A 20,340-nucleotide genomic window follows, 5' to 3' on the forward strand; every position below is an offset into this window, starting at 1 on the left:
AGAGATTACACAGATTCCATTCGGAGTCATAGCCAAATGTGTACAAACAGGAACTCGTCATTCCAATAGCTTAAAAAATAATAATTAAAAAAAAGTAATCCACACAGGAATAGCTACATGAAGCGGAAATGAAGGAACACAGAAGACTGGTTTAGAAGTTACGCTCTCTTTAATAGCAAAACAAATGCCTATTAAAGTCCACTGCTTCACCATTATTAGCTGACACACTTGGCTCAAATATAAAGCAGGCACCAAAGAAAATAGATGCCGTATTTAATGTGTTACTGCAACAGAGCGCAGACAAGTATAAACACGGGTCACTTGAAAACATAAACCTTCGGATTAAGTTCTCATTAAAAGCTCAGAACAGTCTCTGAGATTAAAACACATGAGCAGAGCTCTATGAGCGCTGCTGCCCAGCCCCAGCTGCCCCGGCCACAGGCGCTGCGTGGACTGAAGGCCTCCCAGGCCCAGCCAGCCCGATGTAAGAGACAGCGCCTCCCAAAGCTTTACTCCGGTCACAGACCGCGCACCCCGCCGTCCGCTCAAGGGTGAAAAAGCGACGGAGCTGAAAAAAAAACCCCGAACCAAACGAGGCAACAAAGGAAACGAAAGTCACGAACGAAAGCAGACGGGGCGCCCAGCACAGACAGCCCAGATCGGCACCTGCCGGGGGCTGCCCTGCTCCCAGAGAAGCTCGGTGCAGTACAGCGCACTAATTATTACTCTTAATTAGCGATGATGCCGGACCCCTCACCCTCTCAGCTTCCCTCAGAGCCCACTGCAGCCTCCCTTCCCAAAAGGCCTCCGGAGGTTACCGCAAAGCTCACTCCCCACAAACGCGACTGTACCCGGCCGCCCACCTGCCGACGGTCTGGTTGGCCAGCTGCTTCATGCGGTTGAATTGCTTCTTCATGGCGGCGGCCGCGCCCCGGCCTCCCGCCGGGCTCCCGCTGCCTGCGCTGCGCCGCGCTGCCTCCTCCCTGCTCGCGGCCCCGCCGCCTAGCCCCGCCCACCGGAACGTGACGCCACTTCCGGCCCTCCCCGGAAACGCGGATAGCCAAGCAAAGAAACTTCTACTCCCGGCGTGCTTTGCGGTATAAACCACTTCCTGGGCGGGGCCTCGCAGATGCCCCTGTTCTATTGGCTGCTGTGGGAATGGGCGAGGTCTTGAGCCAATCATGACTGCGCTACGCTAAGCTGCTGCGCACCGCCTCCAGCGGGCCGCCCAATGGGAAGCGGTGTGGGGCGTGTCACAGGGTGGTGGCGGCAGCGGCGGGCAGGTGAACCTCGCGCCCTCTATGGCGGCCGCCGTTCGCGATCAGCTGCCCGCTGCCGGCCTGGACGAGGCGGATGAGGCGGTCCGGGGCACGTGCGAGGACGCGTCCGTCTGCAAACGGTAACGGCTGAGAGGGGTCGGGGTAGCGGGGCCGAGCGTGGGACCGGCCCGTCAGTGAGGTGATGGCCTGCACAGTGCCGGCTGTGTGAGTGCGGCGGGGTCGGGAAGGAGAAGGAATCGGGGAACGTTCGGGGCTGCGGTGTGAGCGGGCGGGTGTTGGCTGCCTTGGCCTGCTGTGGGCAGCGGCTGCTGCCAGCTCCCAGCCCTGACCTGCTTTCGGCTTAGAACCTGTTTGTGGGGCATCATCAGCCATAATTAGGGTTGCCGATCATTAGAACCGTCCTGGCAGCAAGAACCGGACATGTCAGCGACGTGCAAAACTCGGGGCAAACGTCTCGCTTTTGTTCAGAGCTTTTTACTTGGTCTCTTCCAGGGGATGATGGGGTCGGTGTCCTCTTCTGTGCGGGCATGAGTTTCATTTCAGATGTTGCTGGCGCTTATTTCCTTTAGTACTGATGTAATGCCAGGGAGGGGCGTTGGAGAGTTAACCTGCTTGGCTATGAGGTCAGGAAGCTGCGTTAGAACAGAATGGTGTTGTTAGCTGCGTTAAAGCAACACGTAGAAACCCAGGAAGAATTGTAAACAGTTTGCAGTGAATTAAAGTACAAAAGATTTCTGTGCAGATTAGGGGACTTTTTAGACATTTATCCTTCTTTGCTGCATTCTCAAAGAAATATTTGGAAATGGGATCTTTGCTTTTATAATTTCATCAGGTAGCACAAAGGCCATTGAAAAGATACGTATGTGTATAGGAACAGCCAGAATTTTTAACTGGGCATCCTGTAACTTCCTATACTTGCACACATTTAGTAGACTTCTTAAACCTCGTTTGCATGTAGGAATGCAGGTCAGAGAATCGACTCTGCAGCGTGTTTATCTTTTGAAATATGCCCTGTTGGCCTTAATTCATAACTCTTAATTTTTCTTCCTCTGCTGGGCAGGTTTGCTGTAAGCATCGGCTATTGGAAGGACCCTTACATCCAATATTTTGTGAGGCAAGCTAAAGAAAGAAAAGCACCTGAAATCAACAGAGGCAAGTCAGCAAATAAGTGCAGATGAGAACTTATAAATATATTCTTAAGTGTCATTTATATTGAAAATGCTAAGTTATGGCTTGAGCCACTAATTGAGCACCTGATGGGAAGGCAGGGCCAACCCGGGGTTGCTCAGATGCATGCAGTGCACCTGAGTGACTGGAAGGCATGTAGCCAGGGTCCACCCCTTCTCAGACCTCATTTAAAGGTTGGCAGGGAAGGTTAGAGTATCTTGCTGGAGCTCCCTGTGTGCCCGAGTTCTTCTAAGGGTTAGAAGGTTCTTTTATTTGTTTCTGTGACTATGACTGTTGTGTTTGAGCACGTCCTTCCTTGCTACAGTCTAGGAACTTGATATTATGTTGTAATTGCTGCACTTTTTATCGTGTTACAATGTTACATTTGAAGAGCCATTGAGGTAGAACTTTTGACAACTGGCTCATGAAAGAACGTGAACTTCAACCATGAGCTGCTCATCATTAGTCTTATATCTTGTCAATCTAAATTACAATGGATGGATTGCACATGAGTTATAGTGTACTAGATCACCATAATGGAAAGGGCTTTCCTTTAACCTGCTGAATTATTGGTTCACACTATGAAGGGATGGGGTGTAGTAGAAGTACTAAGTCATGACCTGGAATAGTGATTGAGCACCTGGTGGGACGGTAAAACCAACCCAGGAGAGCTCAGGTGTATGTGATGCACTTGAGCAACTGGAAGGGGTGGAGCCAGGATCCACCCATTCCCAGGTCTTATTTAAGGGTTGATAGTGGAAGGCAAGGGGGATCTATTTGTTTCCATATGCTATGTGTATGGTGCATAGGGTATACATAAAAAAGTAAGATATATACCCTTCCTAGTAAAATTACGCACTGTATCTGACCTTCTAAATGGCTTTTCTTATTGTTGAAGTTCTTTTTGTTTGCTTTCCATATTCTGAATAGAGTATTCCTATGTCTTGGTTAATGCATGGTACTCTGTACAAAACAATCCAAATCATTGATTTGAGTGTGGACAGCAGTGTAGATCAGCTCTGGCCACTGCAAGAGTTTAATGTGCTCATCAGCTTGGATTAATTTGATCTGTTCTTCATGTACCAAAGGAGTCACGTTTTTTTTTCTCCATGCATTAGGTAAGATAGTAACAGGAAAAGATAATATTCCTTATAAAAGAGTGTATTCTTCGTCCTAATAAGTATGTTTTTTTAAGCAGTTTCTGAAGTTGCTAAAAATTGAGTATTAAGCGTTGAATATTGTATAAAGTAGTAACTTAAAAATACAAACTCTTTTTTTGTTAACAGGCTATTATGCTCGTGTTCAGGGTGTCAGTTATCTGCTTGAGGCTTTTCTGAAGAAGACTGAGTGCAACTGTCAGATTGTTAATCTTGGTGCTGGCATGGATACCTTGTTCTGGAGGTTAAAGGTAAGTGAAGAAGCCAGCTGATGACAGAGACTTGTGTGGATGTTTGAAGCACTCTTCTGTAGGGGCTTATCAGTGCTGCTTTCTGGAGCACAATGTGGAGGTGTACTGTGAGGCTGTGTATGTCAGCAGATTGCTTAGGCTGGTTTGCCTTATTCTTAGCTTGCTTAGAGCTGCTGTAGATGATCTTTAAATTGCAGTGCATGAGTAGAGGATTTTTTCACTGACCTTCCCTCCCAAAAGGTGTGACATGAAGCTGACCTCTAGTGGACTTTCAGGGACTTCGTGTTTTACTGTCTTCTAAGCATAAGTTTTCACTATCCTTGTTTTGCATTGACACACAAGTAGGTTATTGAGGCAGTGCCGTGTGTTGTGTGCTGTTTACATGTTCCTGAGCTATGTGTATTTATATAAATATGAGATTATATATGCAAGTATTATATACCTGCATGTATTTATGTAGTTCTCAATAATTCATGTGATTCATGTACTATGTGATAGTATTCAGGGTATTCAGGCACTGTATAATTATTACTTACTTACTTACACTTTTAAATCTAGCTTTCCAAAGAAAGCTAGAAGATGCCAATTGCATTTTGCATGGTCACAAGTCTTTATGTTACACTCAGTGGAAGGGAAAAGGTCTTTCTGAGATGTGAAGCTTTTTCTCTGACCTGCACTTCTGTGAAAACTCTATCAATATGAAGCTGTTCTAACTTTTATGGACTTGAATTAATACCTCTCTAGTGTCCAAGATGTCTTACCTAAAAATGTTAAATATTTTGTTTGATTCTTAAGAGCACTTTAATGATTCTCAACTTCTTATATTTTAAGCTGTGTGTGTTTAAATATACCATTAACAATGCCAATGTAAACTAAAACCACTGCTTGGGACTTAAGGCCGTATCTTGTTATGTGAATATTTCTAATTCTATCATCTTAATCCAATTCTCAGGATGAAAATCTTCTCCCTAGAAAATATTTTGAAGTGGATTTTCCAATGATAGTTGCAAGAAAAATACATAATATAAAGTAAGTGTAATGCTTGTATTAACCTATGTAGAACTGGGTGTAATTCAGCAAAATTGTAATGAATTACAAGCTATGAATTTTAATTGTGTTGCCTCTCTTCAGAGGAGTCCTTCACACTCTAGGATTTAGAATAAAGGTTTGATTATTCAGGCCAAGTCCTACAGGAGATTATTCTGCCACTGTTTCAATTTGGGGAAGTCACTATGTGAAAGCTGTAGGAAGGCAAACTGATTTAATTCTCAGTTGTCTAAAATACAGTAGACAGAGCAAGTCTCAGGGTGATTAGAGGCAATTAAGTCTCTTTCTCTTCCCACTAAATACAGTAGGAAACATCAGATGTACATGTCAAGTTAGAGAGAGGGGTTAGCTGATACCATACTTGAATATTATTTGAATGAATAAATTAGGATTTATGGGGAATACTTTAGGGGAGTGTCTAGGTAAGAATACCTCAGAATTGTAGGAGTTGGTGGGTATGAAACCTAACTGCAGCATTAAGTCTAATCTGCAAACATTTTTGTTTCCAGTAGAGGGCATAGGTATTCTCTTGTCCTTCACATATGTGTTTAAAAGAACATTTTTTTTGGAAGCACATAGTTAAACAAGCCTAACTGCTCAGAGCTGCTTCTTCCTTCTTCCCACAGATCAAAACATCCCCTGTCAAAACCAATTATAGAAACCCATTCAGGGGACTCTCTTCTAATAGGTGAGTCATCTTTAAAATAAGTCAGCAAAGTACTGCAGCACTTTTAAAACTTTTCTGATCACTTTGTTCTGATATGTGGGCAGGCTTTTAATGTTTGAAATGCTGTTTGGACAGAGAATTGGGAGGGAAAAGAGGCTTATTTCTTCTCTTACAGAATCATGCCCATTTGCTCTGTGTCATGTTAGAGATGTCGTCTTTTGAGAAGGTTTTATTCTGCCAAAAAGTTTTTGGGTTTTTTTCCCCCCTCTCTTGTATGTTGCTTAACTTATGTTTCACTCTCTGTCACAGACGAGAAAGAGTGCTACTGATAGTCATGTATGCTTGCTTAAGATGAGTGCTTTCCTCTGTCTTTCCATCTCATTATGAATACAAGTCTTTGTGTTACTTCTGTGAAGACTCCACCAAATGTAATTTACAAAGTTATTTCTTAGGAGCCAGTGCTTCTTCTTGCACTTCAAAGAGGATATTAGACTCAGATGATATTATGTGCTCATATTGTCTTAGCTTATAGGCTTGTAGTGTTGTGTCAAGAGCATAATGTAAAAACTTCTTATGGGGAAAAAACAGATTCTTCTGAGTAAACTTTGTGGTGCCTAAATTGTCCATACTGCACTGTAATTGCTTCTGGACTGTTTAGGAGGATTACTTATCTGCATCTGCAGTGTCAACTAGTTTGTGTTAGCATCCGTATGTCTGAGTTCCCTGTTGTTCATTCAGGTTTGTAGAGATGAAAACCTCATGTGCCCATCTCAGAAAAACAGCTTCTAAGTACCACTGAGTTTCAGTGGGAGACAATGCAACCATCTGATACAATGAGATGCGCTGCATAAGCACTCCTGAAAATGCATTAACATGAAGTAGATCAGAGTGGTTCAATAGTATTTGTGTAACTGAATAGCTCTGTAGGTACCTCTAGTACAGCAAAACAAATGTAAAGTCATCAAGTTGCATGTATTCTAATCAAAAGTTACTAATTAACAATTAATAGCAGTAAACTTCAATTAGTGCATCACTGCTGAATCTACTGGACTGGCTTATTTCTCTCAAAGCTGTTCATCTTGTTCTTTGCCAGTGCTGGGTGTCAGATGCCTTAGTGTAGGAATTTGTCTGGCTAAACTGGTGTAGGCTGTACCATGCTAAGACCTTTGGGTTGTAGCCCAGTGTCTGGGTCTTTGGAAGTATTAGGAGTCTGCTGTGGCATGCAAAAAACACAGATAAGCTTGAGTGAAATCCCTGTGGGAACTCTTTTTTTTTAAGGACATATTAATAGAACTGTTTCCTATGGAAGAACCACAAGAATGGGACATGAAATAAGTAGACAAATCAAACAGTCAGATGAATCTTGTAGAGACTAGAGTTTAGAGACTTCTCACTGCTCTAAAGGAACTTGACAATGAAATTGCTCAACTACTAACTGGTGTGTACCTTCTCATTTTAAGTTGTTGTAGTACCTGAGAACTGGAAGGTGGCAGCTGAGACTCAAATAGGCTCCATTGGGCTCTGTGAGCCTAATTCAGAGAGCTATAAGCAGTAGGACTGATGCCTTTACTGCATAAATTAGTAAGTACTCTATATCATTCTCAGGTTCCACTAAGAATCTGTTAATGTATTGAGAGAGAGTTAACATAGCTTTTGTGAAGATAAGTTATGCTTCACAAACTTATTGGAGTTAAGAAATGTGAAAAAGCATCCAATTAATAATGTAATTGGATTTTAAAAATGCATATTACCAAAGTTTGCTAGCAAAATCTTATTATTGTAGAGGGGGAAGGAATAGTTCTCTCTAAAGAACTGGGGGTGAACCATAGGCATATGTGGTTAATTCTCATTGTAGAGGGAGGTGGGAATCTGTGGCGGATATCATTCAACACTAAGAAACAATTGGGAGGATAGAATGAATACAAAGTGGCAGCTTGTTGGCAAGGCCAGACTTTTCAGAATGGTAAAAAAAACTGCAGAAGAATATTGTGAAATTGGTGACTTGCTGATAAAATTCAACACAGATAAGTATAAAGTGATGCACGTAAGTGGAAGGAGTAGTTTGTGCCTTGCATGGAAGTGGGAGCCTTCTGGCTGATCACTGCTACTGAAGTACAAGCTGTACATCTTATAGTAAGTATACTGTTTATAAAAATGAAAGCACTGGTTTAGTAATGGCCCAGAAATCCTGATCAAACTTAAGGACTTTTAGGAAAAAGGGGTAGAAAACAGCAGTATTAGTAGCAGGTGCTTGCCCCTGTTTTGTCTCTTTCTTAAATAATATCTGCTGGTGTCTGTGGGAGTCAGAATGCAGTGTGGGGTGGACCTTTGGTATGACCCAATAGAGCCGTTAGAAAAACTCAGTGTTCCCAGAGTGTCACCTGTCAGTGATTGTAATGGGCCATAATGAAGCAGTGCTTACAGACAGTGAAACGCTAATTATCGCTTAGCATTTTAGAATCTTGGGTTTGATGACCTATTGGGCAGGTTTTTTCCTCCTCCTCTTAAGTCAGGCCCGCACTACAGTCCCTTGTGCACAAGGAGCAATTGTTTTAATTGCTTTGGAATTTATTTCTCGAGTTGCTGTAATAGTCACTGAAGTGATTCTTACTCTCATGCTGTGTTTTTTCCCTTGCACTAAGCGTTTTCATTTTGGAAGCAGTGCTAACAGGCAACTTTCTTGGCTTCAGGGCAACATTTGTTTTCTCCATGCTGTTCAGACAAAGAAGCAGCAGCAAGGCTTGCAGTTCATGTATAGGTATTTATGGCCTCTGCTCTTTAACACAATAAGATGACACTTGTCATTGAGTAGCTCTGTCTTTTACAAGGGAGTGTTAGATCTCCAGGGAGAAGCAGTGAATTTGTGCAGTAATATGACATAGCTGTGGCAATGTCAGGTTAAATTGTTTCCAAAGTTCAGTGATGCTATCTGGTTTATAATACAGTTGTGACTGTCAGGAAGCTCTATCTTTGCTGCCTTGTGGGTACAAATTATACGTCAGTGAACTATTACCTTTGTGTCACTCATGCACTTTCTGATTTAGAGGACTCTGAATTCTTGTAGCAGAGGAACTGCTGTGCTATGATGCTGTAATTCATGCACCTGTGGTTGTAACTTTGAGCACTGCTGCTTCAGTGGACAAATAGAAGTAGGGAGTGAGTGTCTGGCCTCCATAAAGCAGAACATTTATGTACTGGTAGCATGGTTCTGTGAAGGGAAGCTTTATTGTGGAGAGGTCAAAAGGCAAATAGAAGCAAATCTTACTGACATTTTGTGAGTGCAATGATATTTAAATTCCAGCCACTTGTATTGTTACTGTCAAAAGTCATGGAAACTGTACATATGAGTAGTATGATCAGAGCAAAATGTTCTCTGTTGTATTTGTGCATGCTTCTGTTATCTATACATGAAGCTGGAAGGAGCCTTTTGGTCGTGGGGAGGTTGCAGTCATGGGGTTCATTTTCTTCCTCCTCTCTCTTCCCTGACGTTTCCCAAATGAAGTCTGAATCTGGTATTTCGCACTGCTTAGTTTCAGAGGAGTACAAGGCAGTCTGTGCACAATTGAATGTGTTGAATGTGAGATCACAAAGAAAACTGTCAGAAAGCTCCATGCTGTAGGAAAGAGCAAGGCCAATCAACTTTGCTAGCAAAGCCATGATGGGATACTGGGAATGAGTGCTTGGAATATGAGACTTTCCAGGGATTCTGGAAAGTTCTCTGCCAGCATCAAGACAGCCAGCCTGTGTCACAGTGAGGTGGCCTTGTTTGTTCAAAAACTACCAGGGATGTGGAGCTTGTAAGGGAGACAACATGGAAGTCAGTGACAGAAAAGAAACCTGTGTTTTGGTTCTGGGGGCAATTTCTTCTCCAGGACAGAGTGCACACGCGTACAATGTGCTTGTTACAGGAAGCCCTTCACGTTCTCATCCTTCTTTCCTTTGCACCAGGTTCTTGTGCTGATGTTCCAAAGAGTGAGGTTATAGTAAAATAAACAGTTCTTTTTCTAAGAACACCAACAATTTGATTTGGTTAAAAGGAAAAACTGATTTTCTTGCGTAAGGAAGACAAAAGTCAATGGTGATGCTGTTCCTGTTCTACCAGGCTGAGGTTTCTTTTTCAGTTGCTCTGCAGGTAGGTATTTTACAATGCGTTTGCACCAATGCTGCTTGTTCAGAATGGCAACCTATTTCCAAATATTCATATTTAGAACATCAGGCTATGCAGTAAAACAGAAATTGGTGCCAAAGACCATGAGGTAGGATTACATTGTTTTCTCAGGTACTTATGACTGCTCTGACTCTTGGCCTCCAGGCTGAGAACAGTGGCAGTACCAGCCGTCATCAGCTGTCATTGCCACCTCTGTGTGAAATGATGGAGCAGCTGTCAGCTTGATTTTTGTTGAAGTGTTTTTTCCTGGTTATTTTTCATATCTTCATCTCTTTGACTTGATATATTTTTTTTCATGCTATATCTAGGCTGAAGATAGAAGAAATCTTATGAGGAATTTTAGAGCTTGCCTTAATCTCTTTCATCAAACTTTTATTTCCTTTTGCCTTTTATTTTTTTTCCCATTTTAAAATTGTCTTGTGCAAACTGTGAGTTTCAGATCCTTCCCCAAGATTTCCTCTGAGATAGAAGTATTGCTTGTAAGTGTTGACATGTATGAATTACAGAGATATTTAATGAGATGATCTCAGATATGTTTCAAATGCACAACTTTTAGCAATTGTATCAGCTTTCATATAATGCGTGTGCAGCTCTTCTTCAGTTTTCATCTGTGGTTGTGCTTGCCAACAGCCATCAATGGAGATTTGAGGGAAGCTGGCAGGAAAATGTGTGGAGAAACAAGTGCATTCTGTTTGAATGGACCAGAGAGGAGCCAGGCAGCCCAGACACTGGAAATAGAAGTAAAGTGTCTGCATTTGGAGTAAAAGGCTTTTGAAGAGAATCCATTCCTTGTCAGTTTTCTTGGCCTTTTAAAAGTTTCTGCTGTAGGGAGTCCCGTGTGTTCTTGAAAGTGTATAATTAATGCTTAAGAAACATTTCCTCTGAGCCAAATCACCTTTAAGGAAAACTGTTTGTTTTTCCTTCCACTGCTGTTGAAGTCATTTCTTTTCTTTTCTTTTTTTCCCTGGTAGCTAACTTGAAATAAGCAGGCTGTGGCTTGCTGGCTGTTATTTCACTTGTCCCTACAGCTTTGCACTGAGGAGCAGCCAGCTCATGGCCATCCCTTCCCCTACCCTGCTAAGGCATGGCTGACACTTCATTTGCTCATGATGTTGTTTGTAATACGCCTGCAAACGTCAGCAATTGTGCTGAAATTTGATCAATTGTAAAGGACAGCTTTAACCTAAAATGTGGGAGGTTTTGCTCTTTCCTGCTCTTTGGTGATAGGCATTCTCAAATCAGTGTGGTGTGAGCAAAAGATGTTTATTTCTACCTCTGATGAAATGTTTGTGGTGTTTCCGTTATTGGAGCACCTTAGAATTTATGCAGTTTATTTTTGGTTATTGTTAACATACTGATATGCCCAAGTCAATGAAGCTGGACAAGAAGATTGCATCAATTCCATACTAATTGTGATGGCTGACGCTTTGCTGTGTCTCCAGGCAGCACACAAGTCACTATATAAGTACTTTCCTGTGTGTGGAGGGGTTTTTTTTGGTACCATTATCATGGCCTTGATATAATAACTTAAATAGAAGGGTGTGGGAAGCAGTAAAGCTATTACAGAACATGCACATGGAAAAAAGCCTTGACTGAAAATGTTGAATCACTTACTGCACAACTTTTCCCCCTCCCCTGTAACTCTGCACGAACTGTCTCTGTCCCTGTTCCAAACTACTGCTGGAAAATGTACTGTTGTGACTTGCAGGAGCCATTTTCAGAGCTGGTCACTTGAAAACTAAACGGAGATCCTTCTTCTGGAGGGTCTGAAGCTGTGCTTAGTGTAATGAACTGCATTGTATTCTTTTTTTTTCCAGTGTTTTTCTCTCCCCAAATGCAAAACCTCCTTTATCCTCTTTCTTCAGCCACTTGGCTCCTCTTTCTCTTCACCCAGCACTTGACATCTGTTCCTGTGTCACTGCTCAGGACTGTGTGTGGGATCCCAGGAGCTGGTGCTGCAGATGGGCAATGACTGTCCATCACAAGACCACTTCAAACTCTCACACTGTTCCCCCCCCCCACCCTGTTTAGCTTTCTTATTTTACTGCTTGCTCTGATTGTCACATGCACACAGTAGGAGGGAAAAATTATGTGCTGTTCTGCCCTCACATCTTCACTCCAGTAGTACAGTTCTTGAGTTAAAGCATGAAAGAGCAATCTGTTACATTCCCACAGAACTTTACGTCTTTAAGTGGGTTAGATACTGTACTTGTAAAATGTGTTCTGCGGGGTCTGGGTTTGTGTTGCTGAATAGATGGCAACTGATTGTCAGCAGTGAGCACATCCTGCTGTCAGTAATTCTATTGGCCTCCTGACAGTTCTGCAGTGTAGCAAAGTCTTTGGGCTTTAGGGTTTGTTCCTGCTTTACATGGGAAACAATTCCAGAAGCTTGTTGCCTGCTGTGCCCTGGGATGAATATTTTCATCACAAACTGTCTTTGTATTTTGACCACACGCATAATACTGTTGCTGCATCTTACATGGGGCCTCAAATAACTTTTGACCTCGAGACCTATTTCTGATACCTACCTGTGTTACGTAGTTTAACATATTGCTAATTTGTGTAGCTGTATATTGTTAATTTTGGGGATGTTGTTGCTCTCACTGTTTAGTGACTAGTGAAGGAGGTATAGATAAGTATATTGGGTCATCTAGAAAGACAACAAAAACCTTGCCTTCGATCCTCACTTTCTTTCCCCCCTGGTTTTCTTTGAAACCATGGTAACAGGTGGGATAACCTCACTGTGTTATCCTGGCTGTAGAGTTACAGGACGGGCTGTTCTGCAGAGTCTGATGCAATGTAGCAGAATCAGAAAACCCCAGCAATCCACTATGAGGGAAGTTAATGTTTTATAAAAGAAGAGTTTGCGGTTAATTGCTAGGTATAACAGACTGAGTTTTGACTTTGCATGTTCCTGCGTGGTTTCCTAACTTATGATTTCAGCTCACCTCTTATTTGTAACTGTTGGTCTCTGAAATCTCTGAACTTGCAGATTCCCACAGCTTAGATTCCAGCCGATACTCCATAGTGGGAGCGGATCTTCGCTTCTCGTCAGATCTAGAGGAAAAGCTAAAGAAACACCAACTGGATGTACAGTAAGATTTGTTGTTTCTGTGGAGTTTTTTTAGTAAGGGCTTACAGAGCAGACTGGTGAGTGCAAAGTCAGGCTTGGACACAGCATGCCTGCATCCAGTTCCTGTTGTTCTATTTCCATGGTTACCTTTTCCTGAGTCCTTTGAGCAGAAGGCAGTGCACAGACCCTCCTGCAACCTGACTGAGCCAAGGCTGCTGGTGCTTCTGCAGTCCATCCTGCAAACTGCTTTTTTGACACCTATGTATCAGTATGTCGTGAACTACTTTTTCTAAAGAGTGGATTCTTTTAATGCTGACTAATGGGAGCACCTCGATAAGTGAATGTCTTCTACCACTATTGTTCTAGGTGCATGAGTCAGGATTTCTGGGAGCGTTAGCTGGTAGAATGAGGAATAATTCTGTCAGTATTAAATCAGTCTAGAATTTTCTTTGTAATCATTTTTCTATTGCCTCTGCTTAAAGCCTGGACTTCTCCCTAGACCTTTTGGTAAAGAGATTGCTATGGAATCCTTGGAGAACTTTGGAAGCTAACGTTTGACATTTTGCTGTTCAAGCATTAGGCTTCTAGAAGTGGCAGGATTTAAGTTTTTAAAGCAGATGATGGACACACTTTTCAAATATAAGATATATAAATAGTGGCTATCTGGCTGGGTGGGAGAGAGCATATGGGAAAGCAGAATGCATCAAACTGCCATTTAAATCTTTACATTTTTGTCTTCTGAAATCTTGCCTTGTTTATATTGCTGTTCCTTGAGGAGTTTCTCCTGCTTCTAGAGACTTTTCTTTTTCCTGTTCATTCTAGCAATTAGAAGAAAACCATAATTCTGAGCAGAATTACTCATGTAGATGTCTATTTTGGTGGTATGTTGGGTTTTTTTTGTGGATGGAGGGGGAAGAGACCAAGTACAAAGTGTAGATTGCATTTTGTTAGATAATGTGTCGCTCTTTTTTACTTATGTGGAACCAATGTGTCTAATTATAATTATTAGAACCTTTTTGAAGATCTTTTTCTGTTTGTACTTTATTCCTAGTTTTACTGATCTCTTAAAATAGCACAGATTGTGTGTGCGAAGTATAGTTCTCTCCAAAATGAATTTTAATGTGTGCTACGGTTCACTCTATCCCAGCTCAGAGGTGACTTAAAGGGTAATTCTTCAGCATTACTGATTGAAAGAGTTTTCTAACACCTCTATTCTGTAACCCAAGGAAGCCCCTGTAATTAACTTGTCATCTGTCAGAAACGCGTTTCTTGTCAAGTTAATGAAGTGATTTCATTCATTCTCAAGTGTGAAGATCATAATAGTGGAGCTCTGTCAAGGATTTTGGGGGGCATGAATTGCTTGCTAGTAATTCTTGTTCTTTTGCTACAAATGATTACTTTGTTTGTTTGTTTTAAAGTTTGCCAACAGTTCTGGTAGCAGAGTGTGTGCTGGTTTACATGACTCCACAGCAATCTGCAGATCTGTTAAAGTGGGCGGCAAGCACTTTTCCAGTGGCGATGTTTATAAATTATGAACAGGTAAAACAAAAATGGCTTTTTTTTTTTTTGAACTGCATTATTGACATAAAAATTGCTCTCAGAAGTGGGAATTGTGCTTGTAAAGTAAGAATAGGCCGCGTTCTTCATGCAGTAAGTTCTACTGAAGCTCTTTGGTAATGAGTTTTATCTTGTAGATCTGTTATTTTGTTACAAAGAATGTCTATTCTGAAGGATGATTTCTGAGCTATATTGAAGCAAAACTGCTAGGCTTAATCCTTATGGTGATCCATAGGATATTGGTTTAGATAAGGCAGCAGTAAGTGAAGTGATGCTGTATGTTGCCTGTGAGTTTCTAGCATTAGAGAATTAGTGGAGCAAAAATTGTATCAGCATCAACATTACTGAGGGAATCTTGGGGGTTCCAGAAGTGAGGAACACGAGCTTCCATGTTATAAATCACCACTAGAGAGCTAATGTGAGTCATAAACAGCTTAAAGCAGAGTCAGTTTTCAGTGCACAGTCCATGTGCCTGAAAGAGACATTAGCATTGCCATCATCAAAAAGGCACTTGACTTGTAAATGTGATGTAGCTGAGGAGGGTGTGCCGGTGTGGAATGAGACCCAATGTAAGAATGTGATTGTTTTGAGTTATCCTGTGCATTTTATGACAGACAACTAGAGAGTTCAACCAAGTTACTGCTTTTCACTGCGATTACGTTCTTTTCGGAAGGCGGAACACTTTTGTCTCATTCTCTACCTGAGGTGAACATGGCAGATCGGTTTGGACAGATCATGATTGAGAACTTGCAGAGACGACAGTGTAACCTGGCTGGAGTGGAAGTCTGCAGATCCTTAGAATCTCAGGTAATAGGACACACATATCGAACACACCCAGAGCTGAGAACAGATTAATCTGTCTCTGAATTCACTGTAAGGCTCAGAGCAGTGACCAAAGCAGGTCTGGAGCGAGGCAGCTGCTACCTGCTGGAAATGATCTACCTACTGGATGATTTTTAAGGTCCCCTCCAACCTAAGTCATTCTGTGAAATCCTTTTCTGTCCACATTATAACAGTTCCCTGCTGCTAATGTCATGGTTGCTAGATATCACTTCATTTCTGCAACTGTATGAAAGCTGCAGTAGATCAGACCGCAGCTCCATCTAGCCCACTGTCATGTCTCAGAGGTTTGCAGCAAATGCTTATATGAAGAGCAGTTATACTCTTCTCCAACAGGTCAGGTAGATGCCCTACAAAATCCTTAGGGGAAGAACTGTTTTCTGCTATCTTTTCCTTGTATCTTCTGAAAACTCTCCTTGTTTATTTTGCAGAAGGAACGATTGCTGGTAAATGGATGGGAAAATGCACATGCCATTGATATGATGAAAGTGTACAGCTTCTTGCCACAGGCTGATGTCAAAAGGTATTGCTGATAGCTTGCTTGCAGTCAACAGTCACCTTCAGGCACCATTTCCAAGATTGCTCGTGTCAATGTTTAGTATGGGATCACCTCATATATCAGAGGAGAAGCTGCATGTAGATGCTAGATAGCTTGGCAGGACATGTTCAAGTTTGAAGTTTTTGTAGAGCCTTAAGTAGAATGCTTGGGACAACACAAATTTATGGCATCTAAGGTGTTTCTTGCGATGAAGATCCAGCCTCCACAACACTAGATGGGGGGGGGTAGGGCCTTAAGATAGAACAAGCATCTATTCTTCATGTTCTTAAGGTGGAGATGACATCTGTGTGTTTGCTCCAGTCTCGTAGGCACACATGAGATTACACGCCATGTGTTGCTTCTACAAGTTGGTGGAAAATGTCTTTGTTTGTTCTTCCCCTTTCTTCCCTGACAGAGGATTTGGGTAACGAGCCACAGTAATTTAGTGCTAGGACCTATGTACAATGCAAGCAGAGTGTAACAATAAGGTGTGCCTAGAATTATGTTAGTAACTCTCTAGGTATATAGTATGAAGTGTGAATTGCTGCAAGTAATTCATTAACATTCACATATGGGGATTATGGAAACCATGGGACTGAATAGGTGAAACTGAAAATCATGAGTTGTTTAAATAGGAATGGTGACTGAGCTTGTGTCATATGCTTCTGGAAAGACATAGTTTGTACTTTTTTAGTGTTTTTGATTGTTAAATCAGTTTTGCTTTTTCCACTTGATCCAAATGCCAATAAATAAGCTGTGTAAACTGTTCTTCAGTATTAATACAGGGTAAATAATACTTTCAATTTAAAAGCCTTCACGCACAGTTCTGCAGCACTTGTACCTCTGTAAGTGTATTTAGGAACAGTCTCCCCTCAGCCTCACTTAGTCCTCAGTAGCAGCCATTCTAAATTTCTACCATGGGAAAATAAATGCTCTTGATATTTGTGTCATCTGAAGTGAGAGCGGAATATGCCATATTAAACTTTTTTTAAACAAGGACAGCTTGAGAGAAGTTCTCTCACTTGGGTGAAGTGGAAAACATAAGATCTTACTTCAAGAATCTTTGGTAGGGGACCATTTTAGGAAAAAAAAATCCTCACATTTTGTATGCGCCATTTGGTTTGTGCTTTGTCATGAGCTCATGTGGGAGAGTTGTTAGGAACTGCACTGGTGTACCCATCACTCACCGAGACATGATATGGACTTGTGATTGTCTGGAGAAAATGCTATCTTTTGCTGTTAGCTGTTAATCCTTTGCTTGAGATAAGTCTCCATCCTTTAGGCTGCACTACAGAAGTCCAGCAAGACCAGATGCAGAGTAAAAAGGGTTGGAAGAGAAATGCTGATATTCATGAGAAATTACACAGATTAATCCCGAAACATTAAATTCCTGTGCGTGTAAGTTTTAAAAATAGCTTTTCGATCAATTGTCTTTTACATCAGCATCAAAGGTTAGGAGTGGTGGTATCATCATTATGGATAAATATCTGCAGTAATTTACTGCAAAGATAACTACTTTGTTGGATTATATCTTTCATGCTGTAAGGGTGGAAGTAGCCTTTGTTTAAAAACTACACTGAGACTTCAGTTTAAATCATGAGTTTTTTGTTTCCACAGAATAGAAGAACTTGAATTCCTGGATGAAAAGGAACTCTTTGAACAACTAATGCAGCACTACTGCATCTGCTGGGCCTCAAAAGACAGCAGTAATCTGGGTAATGTTCCCCAACATCACAGAAGTAACACTTCACATTGACACTTTACATGGAAAGAATGGGACTGTATGTGCCACTTATATAACAGATGTATTGTGTAGCTGGAAAACGGCATCAGTTTCTCTGAGGCTGTGAACACCTCCCAGGTGGAGACTAGCAACTGTTTCTCCACAACCTTCTGGGGCATTTGTATAGGCATCTGAATTGCCCAACTGGAAGCCTGTCTGGTATCGGGGAGTTAGAGAGCACCTCTCCTATGAAGAAAAGCTAAGGGGGTTAGACTTGTTTAGGTTGGAGAAGAGAAGGCTCTGGAGAGTCCTCAGTGTGACTTTCCAGTATTTGAAGGGAGCTTATAAGCAGGAGGTACTGACAGTCTGACAGCAGTAAGAAAAGGGGGAATAGCTTTAAACTAAAAGAATTTAGGTTAGATGTCCAGAATAATTTTTTTAATCACGGTGTGGTGAGGTGCTGGAACAGACTGCCCAGAGGTGGTGAGTGCTCCATCTCTGGAGACATTCAAGGCCAGGCTGGATGGGGCCATGGGCAGCTTGAGCTGAAGGTTGGCAGCCCTGCCCCTGGTAGGGCGTTGGAACTGGGTGGTCTTTAAGGTCTCCTTCAACCTAAGCTATTCTATGATTTAATTTACACTGAAAAGATGCCGTATGGGTTGCTTTAAATAACTGCTTTACACTATCAGTGCTAATTGAAAGGATTACAAATTGTATGTATGTAAAGTACCATATGGGCACATGGTATATAAAATCATGGTGTCCTGACAACATAAAAATACATTTTGTTACTTAGCTGAGGCTTCTTCTGCACTGTCACCATTTACATCCATCTAAGGCTGAAGACTTTCATTCGGGGTGGGGGGGGAAGGGGTACCCTCTATATTTAACTCTTTGTTGTTGTTCTTAAAACCATATCTCCCCTGGAATTTCTGCTTTATGGGATGTTATTCATGTTGCTTGTGCTGCTGAAGAAACAGAAAAATCAAAATGAATTGTAGTTTAGGTGAAGAATGGGTGTCTGCGGGCATTATTGGTCCAAAGCTTGAAAGGCAACTCTATTGTGCTCAGATTTCTCTCTAGTTTTATCTGCAGTATCTGGGACTCCAGTATTTCCAGTTCACATCTTTTTCCCTTCCTTTTCTACCCCTCCCTTGTTCCTGACAAAGCAGTATTCAGTAACAATTTCTTTATTTTGCTGTTCCTCATCAAGTGTGAATAGATGAGATCTCTGCTGAAGTTGTGGATATTCATCAACCAAACTGAGCTGTAAAACATCTGGTGTAGCTGGTAAAGCTAGATGTACAATATCCCATTGCTGCAATAACAGGTTTCAGCTTGGGGTGCCTGCTGTCCAAGATGTTCACCTACTCATAGCAGCCAGCATTCTTGGGATCACCAGCATTATTTTTTTTCTAGTTAAAGTAGTATTTAGCACAATTTTGGATGCTGAGGTTAAGTGCTGCAACGTGTCTTAGAAGTCAGAAAAGACAACTATCAAAGGAGACAGTCAAATATCTGATGCTTGGATGTCTCAATCTAAGCCACTCTTTCTCTATGCACTGTAAAATAAGTGCCCCTATTAGTGGTACTTTCCCCATATTTCTCTTATTCCATGGACAGATCCTTACTTCCATCTACAGTCTGTATTGATCCTTTTGTTGAAACTTCAGTACTCCTTTAGATTGATTTATTCAGATCAATTGCTGAACTGCCATAGGGAGAGCTTAAAAGTACAGGTCAACTTGCTTTCTAGTTTCTTTTCCTGTCACCAAATTCTTTATATTTGTTATCTATTTGTTTTTTCAAATAATAGAAGGATGCTTTGAGATAATTGTCTAACTGTCTCAATGAAATATGGGTGGTATAAGAATTAATGCTTGTTTCTTCCCTCATGCCCTCATTCTTTCTTTCCTTTAGGTCTTGCAGATATCACCTTCTAATGTACTTGCTCAAGGAAAGCCGTGGGCCCAGAAGCCACAGCTGCTGGTTTTCTTCTTGAGATGAGGTCACAGAAGTGATGGGACTGTGCATGTGCTGAGTTCAGTTTGCTCATCTGTGTAAGCAGTGCCAGTGAAGAAAGTGCTGCTGATGTTGACTGTCTTGTTGGCTTTTGGTAGTTTGAATTTTTATTATATTTTTTTTCTGCCCGTTTTAAGCAACTGTTACGAAGCAAAACTCACCTCTTGTTCCTGGATATGCGTATAATGGCAGGCTTTTATAGGATGACTGTAATTCCTGTTTAAAGGTTCACCTCCCTTAGTTTAAAACTGTGTAAACTGTATATGTGGTAGGAAGCTGGAAGAATATGTTGGTGAACTGCATTAGTGGATTTCTCTTTGCACTGTACACAGCTGATCATGAAGGTTAGTTTTGTTCATTTTGATCCTGTTTGGGTTTAACTCTTAGGAAGTGTCACCCTGTGAGCTCTCTCCATGCTTTTACTATTGCTACAAGGCTGTCACTATACTTGGTCTGTCCTTTGTGTGGGAAGAGTGAAAGAAGGAAAGGATCTATGATTAAAGTAGACCTTATTTATCTGGGAAGGGCTCAGCTTGGCAGTTCAGCATGGGGAAGGTTGTGGTGAGAAAGAAAGTAAACTGTATTTGCACTCCTGGCAGTATTTTTACACCAGTCTCTTTTTCTTCTTAAAAGAAATGAGCAAAAGCCGCTTAGTAACAACAAAACAAAACCCAAACCCCCTCCCTACTCTTTGGAATCAAGTCCTGCAACCTTCTGATGATAAGAATAATAATAAATGTTTAATATTTATAATGTGCCTACTGTCTTATTTGTTAGAAATGACCTATTCATTTCTGGTTTAGTGACTGTGTTTTCCCTTTGACAAATCCTCAACAAGAGTATTTTATTA

At 41.5% G+C, this 20,340-nt stretch overlaps 2 protein-coding genes across 8 annotated transcripts in view; one reads left to right on the forward strand and one right to left on the reverse strand.

Moving 5' to 3' along the window:
- LOC140258647 (rho GTPase-activating protein 17-like) overlaps nucleotides 1-1,032 on the reverse strand; it is a 38,714-nt gene extending 37,682 nt beyond the window's left edge. For all 6 annotated transcript variants that reach the window (XM_072349117.1, XM_072349121.1, XM_072349123.1 and 3 more), the window contains exon 1: nucleotides 864-1,032. In XM_072349117.1, the coding sequence (XP_072205218.1) occupies nucleotides 864-916 (53 nt within the window). In that variant the 5' untranslated portion in view covers nucleotides 917-1,032. The remainder of the gene's footprint in view (nucleotides 1-863) is intronic.
- Nucleotides 1,033-1,238: 206 nt separating this feature from the next.
- LCMT1 (leucine carboxyl methyltransferase 1) lies at nucleotides 1,239-20,241 on the forward strand. 2 transcript variants are annotated; one of them, XM_072349192.1, is made up of 11 exons: nucleotides 1,239-1,399; nucleotides 2,341-2,432; nucleotides 3,734-3,855; nucleotides 4,808-4,884; nucleotides 5,529-5,590; nucleotides 12,730-12,832; nucleotides 14,229-14,349; nucleotides 15,073-15,174; nucleotides 15,639-15,730; nucleotides 17,363-17,460; nucleotides 19,389-20,241. In XM_072349192.1, exons 1-11 carry the CDS (start codon nucleotides 1,302-1,304, stop codon nucleotides 19,409-19,411), a joined length of 990 nt encoding a protein of 329 aa, XP_072205293.1. In that variant the 5' UTR covers nucleotides 1,239-1,301; the 3' UTR covers nucleotides 19,412-20,241. The 2 variants fall into 2 exon arrangements, with proteins under 2 accessions (XP_072205293.1, XP_072205294.1); XM_072349193.1 differs by lacking the exons at nucleotides 1,239-1,399; nucleotides 2,341-2,432 and adding exons at nucleotides 3,247-3,271; nucleotides 3,378-3,565.
- The last annotated feature ends 99 nt before the right edge of the window (nucleotides 20,242-20,340 follow it).

This window comes from Excalfactoria chinensis, chromosome 14 (genome assembly GCF_039878825.1).
Source record: "Excalfactoria chinensis isolate bCotChi1 chromosome 14, bCotChi1.hap2, whole genome shotgun sequence".
In the NCBI taxonomy this organism is placed as follows: Eukaryota; Metazoa; Chordata; class Aves; order Galliformes; family Phasianidae; genus Excalfactoria; species Excalfactoria chinensis.